This window comes from Callithrix jacchus, chromosome 8, assembly GCF_049354715.1.
Source record: "Callithrix jacchus isolate 240 chromosome 8, calJac240_pri, whole genome shotgun sequence".
Taxonomy (NCBI): Eukaryota; Metazoa; Chordata; class Mammalia; order Primates; family Cebidae; genus Callithrix; species Callithrix jacchus.
In genome coordinates this window covers 41,346,274-41,365,911 of record NC_133509.1, presented here as the reverse complement: position 1 = coordinate 41,365,911, position 19,638 = coordinate 41,346,274, and the positions used below count along the sequence as shown (strand labels likewise).

At 34.0% G+C, this 19,638-nt stretch overlaps 1 protein-coding gene across 1 annotated transcript in view; it reads left to right on the top strand.

Moving 5' to 3' along the window:
- Nucleotides 1–19,638, top strand: part of WDR72 (WD repeat domain 72) — a 210,639-nt gene that overhangs the window by 105,071 nt on the left and 85,930 nt on the right. The window contains exons 15-16 of the mRNA XM_009005469.5: nt 16,961–17,778; nt 19,377–19,468. Of these exons, the coding sequence (XP_009003717.4) occupies nt 16,961–17,778; nt 19,377–19,468 (910 nt within the window). The remainder of the gene's footprint in view (nt 1–16,960; nt 17,779–19,376; nt 19,469–19,638) is intronic.

The following is a 19,638-nucleotide window of genomic DNA, read 5'->3' as shown; positions in this document are numbered from 1 at the left end:
GTGGAAAAGTGTGGTTTCTCTTTAGAGAAAACCACACTTAAGGATCTCCCTAGGTATTAGGATTATGGATGTCTAACTTTCTTGTGATTATCTTTATTATGGAATTCTATGTAAACACCATTAGTATTGTTTATTAAAGGCAAAAATAATATAGCAAAAGCTATTTTTAAGTAATGAACCTCTTTCAAATGTCCCTTGATTTTCTTATATTTTTAAAAAATTTATGAATGTATGTTAATACCTTTAGTTTCTTCTATAATTCAGAATTTGGTGTCTGAGATAATATTTCATATTCTGCACTACTGTGATTTTATAACAATTGAACACAATCTTTTCTATTTTTCACGTGGAGTTATATTATTGTTTAGTCTGTTTGTGCACAAAAATAATTCTGATCTTTCACATTTTGTTCTTGAGATCTGGTCCGACTTACTGAGCCTTCTACTGGAGTCCCTGCCATAAGACCAATGGAACCCTTACCTTTCCACTGTATCAAGAAAGGATAATCCTTTGTATATTATCTCTAGTACAGGCAATACCCTATAATTTGGGGAAATATTTTGGCTTCAGTAATTTATTAACAAAGACCCTTAATTATTCCATTTTTATTTTTGGTTATGAGACTTCCTTTGCATAACACCTATTTGGCCATACCTTACCTTCCTTGCCACTTTTTATTTTAACTGCCCCGAGCCCTTATTTGATGTTTTCTTTCATTTCAGTACTTCAGTTCCCGGATGGGACATTTTGTTGTACATTTATTTTTCAGAATTATTTATAAAACCATGAAAGTTTAAAGCTGGCACTTGGTTTCAATCACTTTCCAGAAGCTGGGGACATGCTTGTAGTTGTGATTCTTTTTACAGGGAGAATACATTGGTCCCTAGCTTTTGTCTCTTGTTTGTTAGCCAGTTCTCAATACAAGGTGACCTGAAACAGTCTTCTGGTCTCTGGTGATTTTGTTTACCTTATTTCTTTTCTTCCTCTGTCCCTCACTCTCTCCCTTACCTCAGTCTTAAAAAGTTTTTCAAAAATGATGAGCAGTTTGTTCACCTCTAAATCCATTATTTGTATTATTTCTCACTTTCCTGCAACTGAATCTGCATTCACAGAACTTTGGTTGATTGCTGAGAGATTATTTTGGAAACACAATAAGAGAGTACTAGTCGCAGGGCTTTTATAAGCATGAGATACAAAAATAAACATTTAAAACAATCTAGCAATATTTTTATGATGAGAACTTTGGTTATTTTTTTCTTGGCTATATACATCAGAAGTTTTTTGAGAAGTAGAAATAAACAATCTGAGAGTTAAGAAAGGAACTTAATTTCTTTGCAGTCATTTAAAACATACACTTATAGAGATATAGTTATGGTTTACAAAACCATAGTCACATTTTAAGAGTGTTATAGAAACACGGATGCTTTTTAATATACCACCTCATCACCTTATTCCTGTAAGAGAGGGTCATCGTACATCCAGGTTCACTGGGACAGTTTTGCCTCATGCCTGCTGTTCCAATGTAATTATTGATAATGCACCATTTCTCTCTAAAAAGTAGCCTGGTCTGAACACTAACTTATTTAATCAGTTTATTTAAAGGAGACTAACATTTAAATTAAATGAAGAAAAATGTATATGTCCTACTTAAAATTAAACTAGCAATTTCAAAATATTCAAATAACCATGTATGATATACTAACATAAATGGGTTAAAAAATAAAAAGCTAGTGCTTAATCAGTTTCCTTTTACATTCAGATATGCAAAAATACTAGAATCTCCTAGCAGTTAAATGATATCGTTTAAGAGAAAAATTAGGCCTAAGACAAATAAAAGTCTTAATTTTTACTTCATCCAACATTTACAGTTTTACTTTTTCTGTGTTTGGCACATCATTCTTAGTACATCATTTTAAAAACTAACATGCAAAAGGCTCATTGCACAGTAAATGATACCCTTCATTTTAAAATGGTTTATTGATATATGCATTAAAAATGTAACTGGGTAGCCCTGAGAACTGCTTTACAAAATTCTGCTATTCTTCACACTTAAAACACAAAACCTATAATTAAAAAAGAAAGAGCAATTTTGTCCATTAGCCAGAGTCAGATTATACACTTTAAATTTGGAGATTTTGTAAACACACCTATAATATTTTACAGGCACAAACCAGTTTGAGGCCTGAAACACAATTTCCTTTATCTTTATATTCTAAGCTTTACAATGTTACAGGAAGTGTCCATCTGTTCAGCTGAGATTACTTCAAATAGTGAGTGGTCAGAAAGACTTAGATGATAAAGGTCAAAGGAGCCTCTTGACCCTGTGATACTTGCCAAAGCAATTGGAGCATCAGGGCTGATATATAGTTAGATACAATTCGCTAAAACAGGCTCCACTTTAATTGGTAATGATAGCAAGAATACACAGTAAAGTCATTGCTGAAAGAAAACAAAAAGTATCCAATATAGTAATTTATTACCAGTCAGTGGGTTTCACGCACTAGGTTGTTTTACCCCTGCAGTGGTGAGAGAAAGCAAAAAGGTACTCTAACACTTAGCTGAAAATGGATGCCCTGCTGATACCCAAGATGCGTAGTGGCCCCATGATTGCCCATGCCATTAGCTTGGTAATGCTGTCTCTATTGTAAACTCAGCTCCCCATGTTCTTCCTGTGCATCAGCTGCAGATTGAAGGCTTTCTCCTTTGTCTTCTATTTGCCCTGCCAATCATGCTGTTCTCCACCCCACCCGTTGGAAGGAGACATTTTTACTGCCAACAAGGATCTTCAGCAACCTAGGGCTCAAAGAATCTGAAAATGAATGGTTGGCACTTTCATTTACATCTTGCTGTTTGATTTACGAGTTGTTGGGATTTTTTTCTTGTTGTTGTTCCTATCATTCCACCAATCTGAAAATGAATGGTTGGCGCTTTCATTTACATCTTGCTGTTTGATTTACGAGTTGTTGGGATTTTTTTCTTGTTGTTGTTCCTATCATTCCACCAATGGTTTCCAGATTTTTCATATCTTTGTAAGATACGTACTTCTGATAACTAGTATATCCCTACATGCTTATGGGCTCCCTATGAAATTAAATTATTTGTTATGAATGTTGAGATATATTTGGTGCAATAGGAGCACAGGTCTTTATAAATATTTTTCATTCATTTAAATAGTTACAAAATTCTTTAAAATTATAGATACTGGTTTCTGTCAATGAAGATAGAATTCCCATGGGGATATATGAACAAGCTCTTTTGAATGCCTACATTTTTTTTCTTAAACGTCTTAAGAAAAACTATAGGACACCAAGAAAAAATGGACTAAAGCAAAGGCTTTCCTACCTGCAAGCACCGATGCAATAAAATTAATGTTCTTTCACATTTCCAGTTGTATGTTGGAGGTATAGTTAGCGTTTTTGGTTTGTGTTTGTTTGTACTTATTTATAATATGGTTATCTCCTCAAATATTTAAATTTTCTTCAAGGATAATTGGATTTTAATACTGAGAGAATCACTGTTTTCATGAAGTCACAATAGAAATTTATTCCTGATGTAATTACAGTAGAAACCAATATTAGCTTAGCATTTACAATTAAACATAAACTTAAACTTTATTTGGATTTTCTAACTGAGGGTTCAGATAGAATATAAAAAGTATGTTACTGTGTATGAGCTTTTCATGGATAGATTTTCATATATTTTGTTTGCATATGTAAAATTAAAATTACATGGTATTGTGATGCTATGAAAATTTCTTTTTTTTTTTTTGAGTCAGGGTCTTCCTCTGTCACTGTAATACAGTGGTGTGATCATGAAACATATTTTCAATTGAATTTAAACATTTTAGGTTAGATCATGGAAATGGTAAATTCTTGAAAAGTATGATATTTTCTTTCTCTCTATACACACACACACACACACACACACACACGTTTCAGTTTTTAACTTAAGCAAACAATATCTAGGATTATTCTGAAGGTAGACCTAGGTATGTGAGGAGTTAGGAAAGACCAGATTCAGCCTCTCCTCCACCAGCTGCTTTTATCATGGCCAGGTTCTTAGCATTGTGTTTGGTTATGCCAAAGGAAGTTTGATGAGGAGCATGTCTCAAGCCAGCTTCCATCTGTTTTAGAAACTGTGCTTTGGACTTCAAAACAACTAGGGACTTTAACATCTTCAGTGAGAATGAAGCTTTACCATCTTTTCAAGGAAAGAAGGAGCGACATTTCAGGAAAAGAAAAAATTCCTCATCACATTTGTGTACTGTGATGGTTTGATTTCATTAATAAAAGTATTCTCAATAAACATTTAGTTTTTACAATATTAATTAACTAATTTGCTGCTGGAATGGAGGCTAGGCACTCATGCCTTATATCATAAATCTTCATAAACCAAGGAATTCTTAAGTCAATATCTGTATCAGTCTTCAGTTCAGTTTTTAGAATAAATAATTCTAAAGCAAAAATTGTATGAAATAATTTTAGCACTGGATAAATATTAGTTTATTATTACATTTATGAAGAATTAGATATTTTTTCTAACTTGCATTTTCTACTTTAGAATCTTCGAATGGACAAGCCAGTGGCAAAGGGGAAGCTTATAGATTAGGAAAAGTTGACTAGCTTTAGGAAAGAGGACACAGAAGAGATAAACCAATACAGGACTCTCCATCACTAATGGAAATATGCATTTTAAGGGAGGTAGCCCAGTTCCCAGAATAAGTTGGATCCCAAAGGCAAACGGCCCTCAGAGATAAGAAGGTAGACAAGAAAAATAGCATTTATGCTGTACTTGCCATGAAATTTTTATGTGGTTACGTGTATTAAATCAGTTAAAGTAGATGACATGTCTTGATGTATTTGAAGGGGGAAAATTTAAAAGCATTTTCTTTTCCTAGATATTATGCCAGTGATGTATAGAGTAACTTGACTTTTCAGGTATGGTTTATGTTGTAATTTAAGACTTTCCAAAATACAGTGTAGCAGTATTGGTTTTCATGTGTCACTAATGGTTTAAGGCTGAATTTTAGAAAGTGAATGCTTGCCAGTACAGAGAGGACCCTGACGTTTCTGGTTAGTAAAGAAACCACTCTCACTCTTCAAACCACAGCCCCTGAGTTAGGCTCTATTATTATGATGCTGTTGATGTGCTCCTTTCTAGACATGAAATAAAACATGTATACACATAAGTGTGTGCATGTATATAAATTTTTTACATAGAAATGAGATACTATACAGCTATTCTGCAAGTTACTTTGTCAAATCAAAAATATTTGGCAGATACCTTTAAATATCAGCACATAAAGATCTACCCTGATTAGATTTTAACTAAGCTTCCAATATGTACAATTTTCATTTTACTTTCAGAAAATCTTTTGTGGGGAAGCAATTTGAGACTATGTGCTAATATACAATTATTACTAGTTTATGCTATTAGAATGTCACTATTCTTTCATTTACTTAATACTACTGCATATTTCAACTTCAAATTACAGGGATTAAAGAAGGATGGTTACTCACATAAATGGACCTAGAATAACCATTTAACTAATTCAACATCAAGAAAATACATGAATCAAATGAGTTTTTAAAATAACAATAGTAATCATACCAAGTAAAATTACAGTAACCTACCCTTTCTACTGTTATTTAACTTTTTTTCTGACAGTTTGAGCAAATGTCAAAATATAAGAAAAAGAAAGGAAAGATGGAAATAAGGAGAAGCATTGCCTTTATTCAAATAGAGTAATAGTGGACACTCTGCATATAAAATATTAATAGATTAGAAAACCTAATAAAACAGAAAATAATGTTAAGCATGGTAGTTGGCTAAAAACCAAACTAATGTACTTATATAGAAATGCCCATTAGAATACACAATAGAATTAAAATTTCATTCTTAATAGCAATAAAAGAAAATAAATAGGCATATATTTCATAAGAAATATGCAAGACCCATATGAAACCATATTTTAAAAATTACTAAAAGAAACAAAAATACCTTAGTTTAACAAAATAATGTAGTCCCAGAGGGAAAGCCTACTATTTTAAAGATTTACATACTCACAACTCTATATATTTAATAACAATTTATTTCAAAATCTCTTTAGTGGGTTTTGGGAACCAATGAGTTGATTACAAAATTCTTCTGGAAAAATAAGTGTGTGAATTGAGCTAAGGAAACTTAGAAAATAGAGGAATGATGGCTGGAGCCTTCCTTCTCAGATGTCAAACATATTATCTATCTACACATATTTATCTACACAAACGCGCACACGTGCGCACACACACACACACACACACACAGAGAGAAAGAGTAAAATAGTAGCACTTGGTACAAGTTCAAGAACACAGAAAGAGATAAATGGGGAAAAAAATGAAAGTCCAGGAATGAGCATGTCACAACCTACTCTTTGTTAAAGATGCACTTAAAGTCAAAGAGGAAAGTTATTAAGAGGCTTCGGTATAATTGAGTGTAATTTTTGTATAAAATACAAAATTATAGCCCTACTCTTTCCCTTTCACAAAAATATACTTCAGATGAATAAAAATTTTAAATGTAGAAAGATAAATTACAAGAGAAATATTTGATAATATTTTTAGTAATTGTGTTTCAAAATGTTTAAGTGGCAAATTTTCAAAAGAAAAAATATGAAAAAATTGAGTATTTTTACTACTTTAAAAAATTGTATTAAAAAAAATCTCAAAAACTTATAATTCAACTTAAAAACCTAATAACAGACTTGAAAAAATCTTTGTAATAGTCAATAAAGGAGGAATATCTTTCTCTATAAAGGGACTCACACGAATTTAAAGGGAAAAGATGAATAGTAAACTAAGAAATCTGGCAAAGATTGACACAAACTACAGAAGACTACAAATAGTTGTTAAGCTTTTCTCACTAAAAACCCACAATGCAAATTTCCTATTACTCATAAATATTAAAAGAAGTACTAACTTCTCTGACGGCATGACAAAATAATCACTTGCATGTATCCGCATTTGCTGAAGTGCGTTTTAAACAGACTTGCTGGAGCAGCCTTGCAATTTAGCCCATACGTTAAATATAACCGAGCTTTTTACCCAGGCATTCTATTTTAACGAATTTTTTAAAGAACCAGAAAGTGTTCAATGATTTTAGGCACATGTATTTTTAGAAAAAGAATGGAAAATGCTAGTTTTCATTTGTCATCTGTGGAGAACTGGCTTATGTAAAGATAACTTCTGTCCTTTTAAAAATTATCCTGGAGTTCTGCATCAATGAGATTTTGAGGAGACTTAAGTCGAAAGTTATGGCTATGGCATCCAAGCGTACCAGGACCCAAGAGTAGAGGCATCCTAACTCTACTCTAAGCCCTGGGTGGACAGGAAGCCACTGATGAAAGCAATCTGTCATAGAACAAGTTGACTTTTGACTGACCTTATAATTAGGTGCTTAAATGGGCTAGTGTTGTAAGACATTTATTTTTCACTTAGGCGACAGTTTCTTAAGTGAATTTCTCTGGTCACACAGAGGTTAGAGATGGGCTAACTGAAATGTGCAGGACTCACCCCCAAAGGCTATATCCCATGTTATCATTAAAAAAAAGCATATTTAATTTTTAAAATGTGCCAGTTTTTATTATTTTTTAAAAGACCTGGAATAACATCTTCAACCATTATATTTCAGTATCGAATAGTTACTAGAAGGAGAATGTTATGAAATTAATATGTTGTCCTTCATGATTATATGGTTCAATTTTATATGGTACTTTCAGGCTCAATGAAATTTTCTATAAAATACCTCATATTGTTTGAACTCATAACAGAACAAATTCCTGCTGATCTAATGCACAGAGGTTGAGGCATGTCCAGCTTTTAAGAGACTTGAGTGGGTGAAGAATAATGACACTTATACATAGGATGATGACAAAAGGTAAAGGTTGGAAAGGAAATTAAAATGTCATGGAAAGTCCAAGGAAGGCACGATTACAACTGGAAGGGCAGATTAGTAAGGGTTTAGGGAAGGTGGTCTCTTGGGGAAAATGAGCTCTCTGCAGGACTACAATTTCTGTAGATGGGTGTTAGGGCATTTTCCGCATGAAAAGAGACACAAAGGCAGAGCAATCACCAAGATTATAAAGCCAAGATTAACTATTAATAGCAGAAGAATCAGGCAGGAGTGCCAGGCACAGACTGCAGTTAGGAGAGGAGACAAGAAAAGCATTTTTTAATCTAATTTTTAATTATCTGTAGAGATGAGGTCTTGCTGTGTTGCCCAGGCTGGTCTCCAACTCTTGCGATCAAACAATCTGCCTGCCTCAGCCTCTTGAAATGCTAGGATTACAGGCATGAACCACCACACCCGGCCAGAAAGGAATTTAAGTGAGATGAATTCAGATGCAGGCTCCTGCTTCGTGGACTGCAACTGTCTGTCCTGCTCACTGTTGAGTCATCCACATATAGCACATAGGAGATACTTAGTGAATATTTGATGAGTAGATGGGTGAATGAATGGTTAATAAACTATAAAGGAAAGGATATTGTAGGAAAGGCATTGAAGAAAGAGAGGGGATTCAGAGATGAGAAAGAAAAGGTAATATCCAGATATAAGCTTGGTGGACTGGGAGAATGCTGTTGCCATTAAAAGAAACAAAGATGTCAGGAGATGGAGCGGACTTCCTTAGTGAGAAATTTGGCATTGCAGTAACCATGGATTTGTTTTTTGTTTGTTTGTTTTGTTTTTTGAGAAGGGGTTTCCTTCTTGTTGCCCAGGCTGGAATGCAGTGGCTTGATCTCAGCTAAATGAAACCTTTGCCTATTGAGTTCAAGCAGTTCTCCTGCCTCAGACTCACAAGTAGCACCCACCAACACACCCAGCTAATTTTTGTATTTTTAGTAGAGACAGGGTTTTGCCATGTTGATCAGGCTGGTCTCAAACTCCTGACCTCAGGTGATCCACCAGCGTCAACCTCCCAAAGTGCTGGGATTACAGGCGTAAGCCACCATTACCCAGCTAACCATGGCTTAATAAATGTATCATAGCACAAATAATACGTTATTGATATTTTAAAGTTGGAACATTTTTCTGATTTTTCAGTATGTTTCTCTGTAATTTGGTGCAAGGCCAGTATGTACCAAGGAAAAAAAGAATGTGATTAGAAGGAAATATCAAATCTTGATTACAAATCTAGAGGGATATTTTATATGTTAACGTACCAGTAGCAAAACACTTTTCCTGACTTCCAAGACCATGTTTAAACAAGGCTTTGGCATGTTGCCAAGGAGTAGAAATCTGTCATTGTTCTTTCTTGTGTCGTTTTTCTGTTCCAGGGTAGCCCTCTGTTTTATGATTGGAAGGAAATGAAAGCCCTGCTAGATTGGAAATTAGACCTGAGCATGTCTTACTTTGCAAAGGCACTGGAATATCTGGCAGTGATGGAGCTGCCCTTAGAAAGCCCCACTGTAGTGTTAAACATTTTTCACATCACCCTTGATAAAAGACTTTGTCTAATGTTATAGCTAAGAGGTTGGACTCACATTTCTTGAGAATTATTCTGAACTCTTTTGTTGTTGAAGTATTGATAATAAAGTTGAAGTTGATGTTTGTTCACCCATTCCTTACAGTTAAAAGGAAAAAATGCTGCTTTCATTGGTCAGTACTATGCATTCATTTTCCTGGTTGTGAAAAGGAATACATATTTTTCATTCAATGAATTTACCTGAGTACTATTAATTGCAAAATACTGATTTGGGAAGTAAATCCTCTTCACTCCCCACCCCCGACTGAAGGAATCAGACATGAAACCTGCCCTCAAATAGTTCACACTAGAAAATATATTTCCTGAATTGAAGGAGCCTCACTCACACTTTCATGCATGAACAGGCTCTGTGAATGCCTCAGGCTAAAAATATGATACAGAAAGTCATTGCTAAAGAGTTGAAGGGAGAGAGAATATAGAGCTGGGGACGATAAGGATGAAGCATTAAACAAAAAAAGGATTTGGGATAGAACCCTAGAAGAAGGAAAGAACTGTGATTTGGGTGACAGGCACAGGAAAAAGCACAGGCTTGGAATTGAGTTAAACATGTGAGGCATCAGTCAGAGAAGTCTGACCACATGCAGGCAAAGGGATGCAAAGTTAGACAGGAAGGGATAAAGAACCTGAATGGAAGTCTGGATATGCCAACTCAATGAATTTCAACTTAATTCTACAGACACTTGGGAGCTCTTGAGAATCTAGAAGTAATATGCTCAAAGCACTTTTTAAAATATGCTCTGTCACTCCACTGGTGCTGTGCAGCCTAGGTTTGAAGCAAACAACAAGTAAAAATGTAATGGGGAAAACCACATTAAACGATAAAAGATCCCAGACTCAGATGATCATGATGCAGAAGGAGAGAAACGTTGTGCAAAATGAGGGTTTGAAGTCAGTTAAAAGTTAGATCAGGATTTTTCGAGGTTGTCCACCTGCCACAGGTCTGACATTTAACCTCTGAAGTTGGACTCTAAAGCCTAATCATCTGCTTACAGACTTGTTGGTAAGCAGGCCTATGACTTTAGCTTCACTTAGCATTTTGTTTCTTTGCATTTGTGGTCTTCTACGATGTTTGTTTTGAGCTTAGCTAAACATTTTAAGTTTCCTTAAATTAAAAAATCTATTGTCAGTATGAATTTAAAAATTTAAAACTTTGCTATCTTGACTAGAAATCAACTCATATTTTAAAAATATGTAGAATTTATTGATTTGTCAAAACACAGTTATTTGAAATTTTTAGCAATAAAGATATAAGCATCTACTGTAATTTCTTTTTGTATCTAAGTACCATATTTTCTACCTTTTTATGGCATAAGTTTTAAAGGTAACTTTTTGTAAGTTGTTATAAATTCATCTATATTGTTGACTTGTTTCTCAGAAAATTTTCTGCATCAAGAAATTACATTATCTTTTCTGTTAAATTTACAATTTAGGCTAATCATTAAATAATATCTCAGTCATATAGTATTCAATACATGGATGTCAATTTTTTTTCCTATCATCTGTGCCATCTCTCACTTGAAAAACTTCCATTGTCATAAATCTTTTGATGGAGGTACCTTCCCTTGAGTATAGATTTATACGTTAAATTTCCTAATTTTTCTCTGCATAAACTACCTTCCTAATGCTTCAGCTACGACTTACAGCTTTTATTTACTTAAAATGGAGAGGTAATTTTGAAACTTGTGGAGTAACTAGAATGCAGATTCCTTTGACACTTTTATGATTATTTTTCAGTCTTCTATAATACATTATCTGTACCCAATCAGACAGCAATTTTTAAAGGGATTCATTTATCACCATCGGGTCTTTTAGATCACTAAACTTTGTTTTCTTAGGAACTAAATTATATACACAGAATTCTTTAATATTTGCATAGCTTATTAAAATATGTAATTAATTTGATAAGCACAACTGAGAAAAGAAGGTTGAGAACAAAGAGAATTGAAATTACTGGAAAGTAAATATTTCAGTTACTATGAGTAGAATGCAGAAAGTAGAAAGCAGTATCCTGGTGGTCAGAGGGACTGGAGAGCACAGAATTAATCTGATGAGTTAGCTGAATGGAGGAGTGTTAAGGGGATTTTTAAAAAGCATTTTATTTTTAACTTAAAAATGAAATTAAAAATGAAAAATAACATAGCTTATTTATGCTGAGGAAAATTTAGATTATGATTGCAATTAGGCACTAATTCCTTAAATGACTATGTAATGAGTGAGTTTTGTGGGGTTTTTTTCTAATTAAACTGTATGGTGCATGATACGTCATCTTTTATTTCATGTTTGAATTTCACTAAGAATAAGGAGCTTTATTCTAGAAAAGAATTTGAAGGATAATCAAGCTTTCCACAGTCCTACTTATATACTTAACATTAAAACATTTTTCATTTGAAGCATCTGAGTTAGTTTCCTCAAGTTACCTGGTTTCCTCTGCTACATCCTTATTCGTCAATGCCATTGGTTATGAGTCAGAGTTCTGCTGTCACTGTTGGCATAATCCTGCATCTTTAACAGTATTTGCTATCTACAGTTGAATTGCATCATCAGATAACTGGTTCAAGTCTAAAAGATGGGGCTGGGTCTTTGTGTTATAAAGCAAGGAGTGTTTAGGTACTAATTTTTTATGTGATTAGTTCATTAGTGAATGTTTTCACATCATGACAACTTTTCCTTCCTTATACAGCTCACTGACTGTGCTGTATTGTAAAATGAACGTTCAGCTAATAAAGACCCTTCTGTGTTTAAAAAATGATAAATAGAAAATATTATTTCATTCTTTGAAGAATTTAAGTGGATAATGTCATCAGTAGAATAGATTGGAAAAACCGACTTGGGAATCCTGGTTGGGCTATTTGCCAGATTGTTAACTTTGAACAAGTCATTTCCCTTCGCTCTCATTTCCCCTTAGTGTAAGAAGAAAGAGTCAAATTAGACAGTTTCTAAATTCTCCACTCTGGAACATAAGGAAATATCTAAAACGTTTTGGCAGCTGCTGCTCTATTTCTTCACTTTGTATTTACATATTTATATTTGTTACTGTATGAAATCATAAAAGTGAGAAGATGAGGGTAGTTTTAAGCATCAGTCTTATCCAATCTATTTTATGGTTGTAGTAACTTAGGCAGGGGTAAAATATTTCATAACAAACTCAGTGGGGGGTCCAAAATGTTTTGAGAAAGAAGTTATCAGAACATGCTGCTAGAAAGAACATGTTGCTAGGAGGATTCTACCTTCAAAAGCCAGGAGTAAAACCAGTCTTGTTTTAACCATTTTGTCTTTATTAGGGAGAAAAGGAAGAAGAAAGCACAAGAGAAACATAGTAGGCTGAAGGAAAAGGAAAATAAAGCAATAGACTTTTTTGTTCTTCAGATAAAAGTGTTAGACTTGTATGTACTTTCATATCTATATTTTTTTTTGTCTGAACAACTGGTCCTTTTTGTTTTTCCTGTTTATATGTACTTTGGATTGCTTACAGTTTGAATTTTGTGTTGTTGACTTTGGTTTTAATTATTCTGGGCTCTTGTGGGTAGTAGAGGAATAATTTCAGCCTGCCAGCCATCTGGGATTCTACTTGCAGACTTGCAGACTAAGTAGCTTTTCCCAGCCTTTCTACTTCAGACAAAGAATTCAACCCTCTGTGCCTTTGCCTACTCCCACCTGCTGTTTATAGCATTCACATGTAGATGTATCAGCATTATTTTACTCCCAGACTCTCCAAAGTTCAGAGGTTGGAATGGATTGTCCTTTTGTGCCAACCTCTTGCTGTACCAATTGCAAACAATATCTCCTCTCTTTCCTCAACCTGGGATTTCAAAAAGTAGTAGTTAAAGTGATGATTTTTGAGGAAAATACCAGAACCTTCTCTATGATCCAATACCTGGAAATCACATTACAGAATTATCTGTCAGGCAATCAGATAGCATTTTATAAACAACATGTAAACCAATCACTTAAAATTTATATTTAGTCTTCACATTTTTGCAGTGGCATAGATAAGATGAAATACCTGTTGCATTTAATTACTTGTTCTAGACTTCTGAAAATTGCAATCAGATTGATGAATTTTTCCAAAACACTTTTGTTAGAATAATGTTTTAGATATATTTTATCATTCTAAAATTAACATAATTACATTTGTATTTTTGCATTTAGCATGGTGCTTTTAATAGAATTTTTGTCTGTGAAAAGTATTGCATATAGGAGGCATAAAAATAAAGTTAAGATTCACTGTAGCCTTTGGTAAACATTACTGAATATTGTGTCTGCCCAATCTATAAAATGTAAAAACTCAGAAAATACTACTATTAGCATTTATTGTCATTTTTCTGTGTTACTTACATCCAAAATAATTGTCATTATTTTTCCAAGGCCCTTTGGTAATAAGACTTTTAACATATACTTCCTAAAGTTTCAAACAGTGATTACTGGCTGGAGTTTAATAATATTAATACATTAAAACATAATGATTTATATTTATAATCGAATGGACTTGTTTTTAAATGGAAACCAACTCTGTTGTATGCTAAATAAATTTGGAATAACATTTATGATTTTAAAATAATGCAACATATTCCGTTGCTTCTTAGATATGGTAAACATATTTAGGAACAGAAATTTTGGGTTTTTGCTTATGGCAGTGTACTAGGCCTATTGCGGCTGTGTGGATCACAAAATAAGAAGAGGAGAACAGGAAATATTGCTCAAATAATTGCTATGATTTTGATTGGCCCAGAAGTTAAGGAGATCTACATGGTGAGACAGAGATTATAGTTTTGAGGAAGTGAGAGTGCATAGGAGGGTAGAATTCTGCCTTTAGCCTGCTTAATTAAGCAATAATCCAGAAGAAACCACGCTATAGTTTGTGATTAGGTGACTTCTTTGCTTATATTCCCCTTTAAGAGTCATAACTATTCTTAGAATACATTTAGTACTCAATAGAGTTTATACAGATTTATGTAATCTGGCTCTCATGTCTTCTGTGTAGCTTATTCTCTACATTCCCATATTCTACCTGTCAGCCATTCTGAAATTTTCTCAGTTGATGCTATATGCCTATCTTCTTACCCTTCTTCTAGCCATCACTTCAGAGGTCTTCTCATATGCATCCAACAGAGGTCTACTAGCCAGAATCTACAGGGAATGTAAACAATTGAACAAGTAAAAAATAAATAACTCCATTAAAAATGGGAAAAGACATGAGCATACACTTCTCAAAAGAAGACATACAAGTGGCCAACAAACATGAAAAAATGCTCAACATCACTAGTCATCGTAGAAATGCAACTCTACAATGAGTTACCATCTCACATGTCAGAATAGCTATGATTAAACATCAAAAACAATAGATGCTGGTGAGGACACATAGTAAATGGGATACTTATACTGTGTATATATATATAAGTGGGAATGTATACAGTGTATGCTTATACTTGGTGGGAATGTAAATTAGTTCACCTACTGTGGAAAGCAGTGTGGAGATTTCTCAAAGAATTTAAAGAACTACCATTTGACCCAGCAATCCCATTACTGGATATATATTCAAAAGAAAAAAAAGTTCTACCAAAAAGACATATGTTCTTGTATGTTCACTGCAGCACTATTCACAATAGCAAACACATGGAATCAACCTAGGTGCCCATCAACAATGGATTGGATAAAGAAAGTATGATATATTTCTTTATTTTTATTTTAGTTCTGGGATACATGTGCAGGATGTACAGGTTTGCTGTACCTATCAAAACCCATCACCTAGGTATTAAGGCCAATATGCATTAGCTATTTATCCTGATGCTCTCCCTTCCCCTGCTCCCTCCACAGACAACCCCCAGTGTGTGTTTTCACCTCCCTGTGTCCAAGAGTTCTCATTGTTCAGCTCCACCTTATAAATGAGGGCATGGGGTATTTGGTTTATTGTTCCCATTAGTTTACTGAGGGTAAGGCTTTCAGCTCCATCCACTGTCCTGCAAAGGACACGTCTCATTCTTTTCTATGGCTGCATAGTATTCCATGGTGTATATGTACTATATGTACCACATTCTCCTTATCCAGTCTATCATTGATGGGCATATGAGTTGATTCCATATCTTTGCTATTGTGACTAGTGCTGCAATAAACACCACACGTGCATGGGTCTTTATAATAGAATGATTTATATTTCTATGGGTATATACCCAATAATGGGATTGCTGGGCCAAATGGCATTTCTGGTTCTAGGTCTTCATGGAAATGACACACTGTCTTCCACAGTGGTTGAACGAATTTACATGTCCACCAACAGGGTAAAAGCTGTTCCTATTGTTCCACAGCCCTGCTATTATCTGTTGTTTCTTGACTTTTTAATAATCACTATTCTGATTTGCATGAGATGGTATCTTATTGCAGTTTGGATTTGCATTTCTCTAATCGTCAGTGATTATGAGCTTTTTTTCATATGTTTGTTGCCACATGAATGTCTTTTGTTGAGAAGTGTCTGTTCATGTCCTTTTTTCCACTTTTTAATGGGGTTGTTTGTTTTCTTCTTGTAAATTTGTTTAAGTTCCTTATAGATTCTCAATATTAGACCTTTGTCAGATCGATAGATTGCAAAAAAAATTTCTCCCATTCTATAGGTTGTATCTTCACTTTGATGATAGTTTTTTTTTTAAATTATTTTCATAGGTTAATGGGGAACAGGTGGTATTTGGTTACAAAATTAAGTGCTTCAGTCTACTTGCGAGATTTTGGTGCACCCGTCATGCAAGCAGTATACACTGCACGCAACTTGTAGTATTTTATCCCTCATCCCTTCCCCACCATTTCCCCTGAGTCCCCAAAGTCCATTGTGTCATTCTTATGCCTTTGCATTCTTATAGTTTAGCTCCCACATACGAGTGAGAACATACAATATTTGGTTTTCCATTCCTGAGTTACTTAACTTAGAATAATAGTTACCAATCTCACCTAGGTCACTGTGAATGCCATTAATTCATTCCTTTTTATGGTAGAGTAGTATCTTATCATATATATCATATGGTATGATAGAATACATACCATATGTGGTATATGATATATATATATACCAGTTTCTTCATTCACTTGTAGATTGGTGGACATTTGGGTTGGTTCCATATTTTTGCAATTGCAAATTGTACTGTTACAATCATGGGTGTGCAAGTATTTTTTTTCATATAATGTGAGAGTGTATATTAAAGGATGTTAATCTAGTACCATCTTATACCAGTGACATAATTCATTTTATTTAGAGGAAAAATAAAATGTAGGAAAATAGAAGTTTTCAAAGAATGTTAGAATATATTTAAAGAGAAATTTTTAGAGCTAAGACAAAAATTTGAAATTATTTGCCTTTAGCTGTACTGCAGTTTAATACTTTTTAAAAATCATGGAATATTTAATGAAATGACTTAATAAGCAAGAACTTTGACACAAATATTTTTGTCCCCTTAGGTTGCTGATGCCAAATTTTTCCCAAGACCTTTCAGTGTCTTGCCTGTGAAGATAAAATGGAGTAACATAGGCTTTCATATTCTTCTATTTGATCTGGAAAACCTTGTTGAACTTTTGCTACCAACTCCACTCAGTGACATTGACTCTTCCAGTTCATTCTATGGTGGTGAGGTCCTAAGAAGAGCCAGGAGCACGGTGGAGAAGAAGACACTGACACTGAGAAAAAGTAAAACCGCCTGTGGTCCTCTCTCAGCAGAGGCACAAGCCAAGCCTCTTACTGAAAGCCTGGCCCAAGGAGATAATGCCATCAAATTTTTGGAAGAAAATTATGTCATTAAAAGGCAGAAGAAAATGAAGATCTCCAAAAAAATTCAGCCTAAGCCATCAAGAAAAGTAGATGCCAGTCTCACAATAGACACAGCTAAATTGTTTCTGTCTTGCCTTTTGCCATGGGGAGTGGATAAAGATTTAGATTATCTTTGTATTAAGCACCTCAATATTTTAAAGCTTCAGGGACCTGTTTCTTTGGGACTTGCTTCAAATGAAGTTTATTTCTCACTGATGTTGCCAGGTTGGGATTTATGCAATACTGAAATGATAAAAGACTGTTCAGGAGTAAATTTATTTTCCAGGAAAGTTTTGGACTTGTCAAATAAATACACAGCCACTCTTCCAAATCAGGTTGGAGTTCCAAGAGGACTGGACAAAAATTGTGATTTTTTACAGGAGTCAAATACTATCGTTTATTTGTTGAGCAGACTATTTTTAGTTAATAAGTTAGTTAACATGCCTTTAGAATTGGCATGTAGAGTTGGCAGGTAAGGCATACCTAGAGATTTTGACAATTCTATTTTATGACATTAAAAATCATTATTTGCTACATTCAGCTCTTTAACATTTCTCCCTTTTTTCCAGTGGGGGGTAAATATGCAACAATTTCTTGGTTTAAAACACATTTAAGAGAATCTCCCTTTTAGTTGTTTGGAATTGGAATATAATTTGGCAATAAATCTATATAATTAAAAATTCACTTTTTCAACAGATATTTATTGTTCTCATAATATGTGCCAAGAATGTCATAGTATAGGATGTTGAATGAGTTGATAGATAGATAAATGTATACATAGACACACATACATCTTGAAATCCATTATACATGGTGTGAATTAAGTATGAACAAAAACATTTAAGTAAATACTTATGATAATATATATTTTATATCATCAGGGAAAGAAAAATTTGAAAATTTCATAACTGCAATTTTACCATTTATTTTATATTTTGACATATTAAAATAGAATACAATAGAGGATACTTTTTAGTAATTCATTTATACATAGCACAGTTTAATAGTAACTTTTTAGTTTTGAGATTACACTAGCAATGTGGCTTTGGGCTGGTCACTTCACTTTTCTGGGCCTTACTTTCCTCATTTATAAAATGAGGTGGGTGGTGTAGGTGATTGTCAGATTCTTAAAAGCTTAGGCTGCTAGCCAGTTTGATTTATCGGTCTAATCATAATCCCACAGAGCAGATGAGGGACTTAGTTGTTTGCCAGAGGTTTCATTCTAAGTTATTCCTGACACAGATTACAGGATGGAAATGATGTGTCTGATGTCGGTGTACTTTAGGGAAGCTTACAGACTTTTGGTTGCCTTTCATTATATAGCCTTTCAAATGTTGTCACACATCAGTTGACTGTTTAAAGAATTCTTCATTGAAACAAATTATAGAATGAAGGTGTCAGGATTAGAGACTGCTTTTCTACCGCAGCCACTTCCGATTTGATCTGGCTGTCAGAGCCCAGATATTATTTTTTTAAGAAATCAAAATAATGTATATTGGATTTGCCACACCAAATCCTTCCAACAAATTTGACCATTTCACAAAGATTTTACTGTGGTTGTGAAGGCTGAGAAGTCCTCGTACACTTAACAACTGGGTGCATGATTTAACTGAATTTTAAGGAAATAATTGCCTATCTATGAGAACATCCCTGGCAGTTTTGGAAGATTCCTATGATTGGAACACTGGCCTAGGGTAAAATCTACTTTTGTAAGGCTCAAATGGTACCTGAGGAGAATTCTTTTGCAGATGTCAACCTATTAGGGTTTTTTAATTGTTGCATTAGTCAGTAGTCATGTGACTTAAAATAGCAAAGCCTCTCCTGTAAATGTAGGTCACAGATAATTCTGGCAAACTCAGATTTGCAAGTCAATTGGGATTAATATTTTAGGTGGGAGTAAAGTGAGGAAATCAGATTCACAAAAGAAATTGGTGTGAAAGGTATTGCTAAAAATAATCTGTATTCAGTTTTCAAATTTGCTTAAGTGGTCATGTACCGATATCTTTGATTTATTTCCTCAAAGAATTTTTCATGTTTTTAGTAATATACTGTCAATCTTATTTTCAACAGTTCTTTCAGAATGGAATGTGTACATAATAAGGTGAGAAGTGCTGGGAATGACATTTTAAATATGTCAAGCTTCTACAGTTGCTCACGAAATGGTAAGGAAGTTACCAATACAGATATGATCTGATTCTTTTTCTTATGAAAGGAAATAACTAGTCTTTCTATAACTGGTTAGCAATGTCAAAATAAATAACATTTATAAAACATAGATTTATCTATGTTTGTGATTATACTAGCTGTGTGACTTTAGGCTAGTCACTTAGCT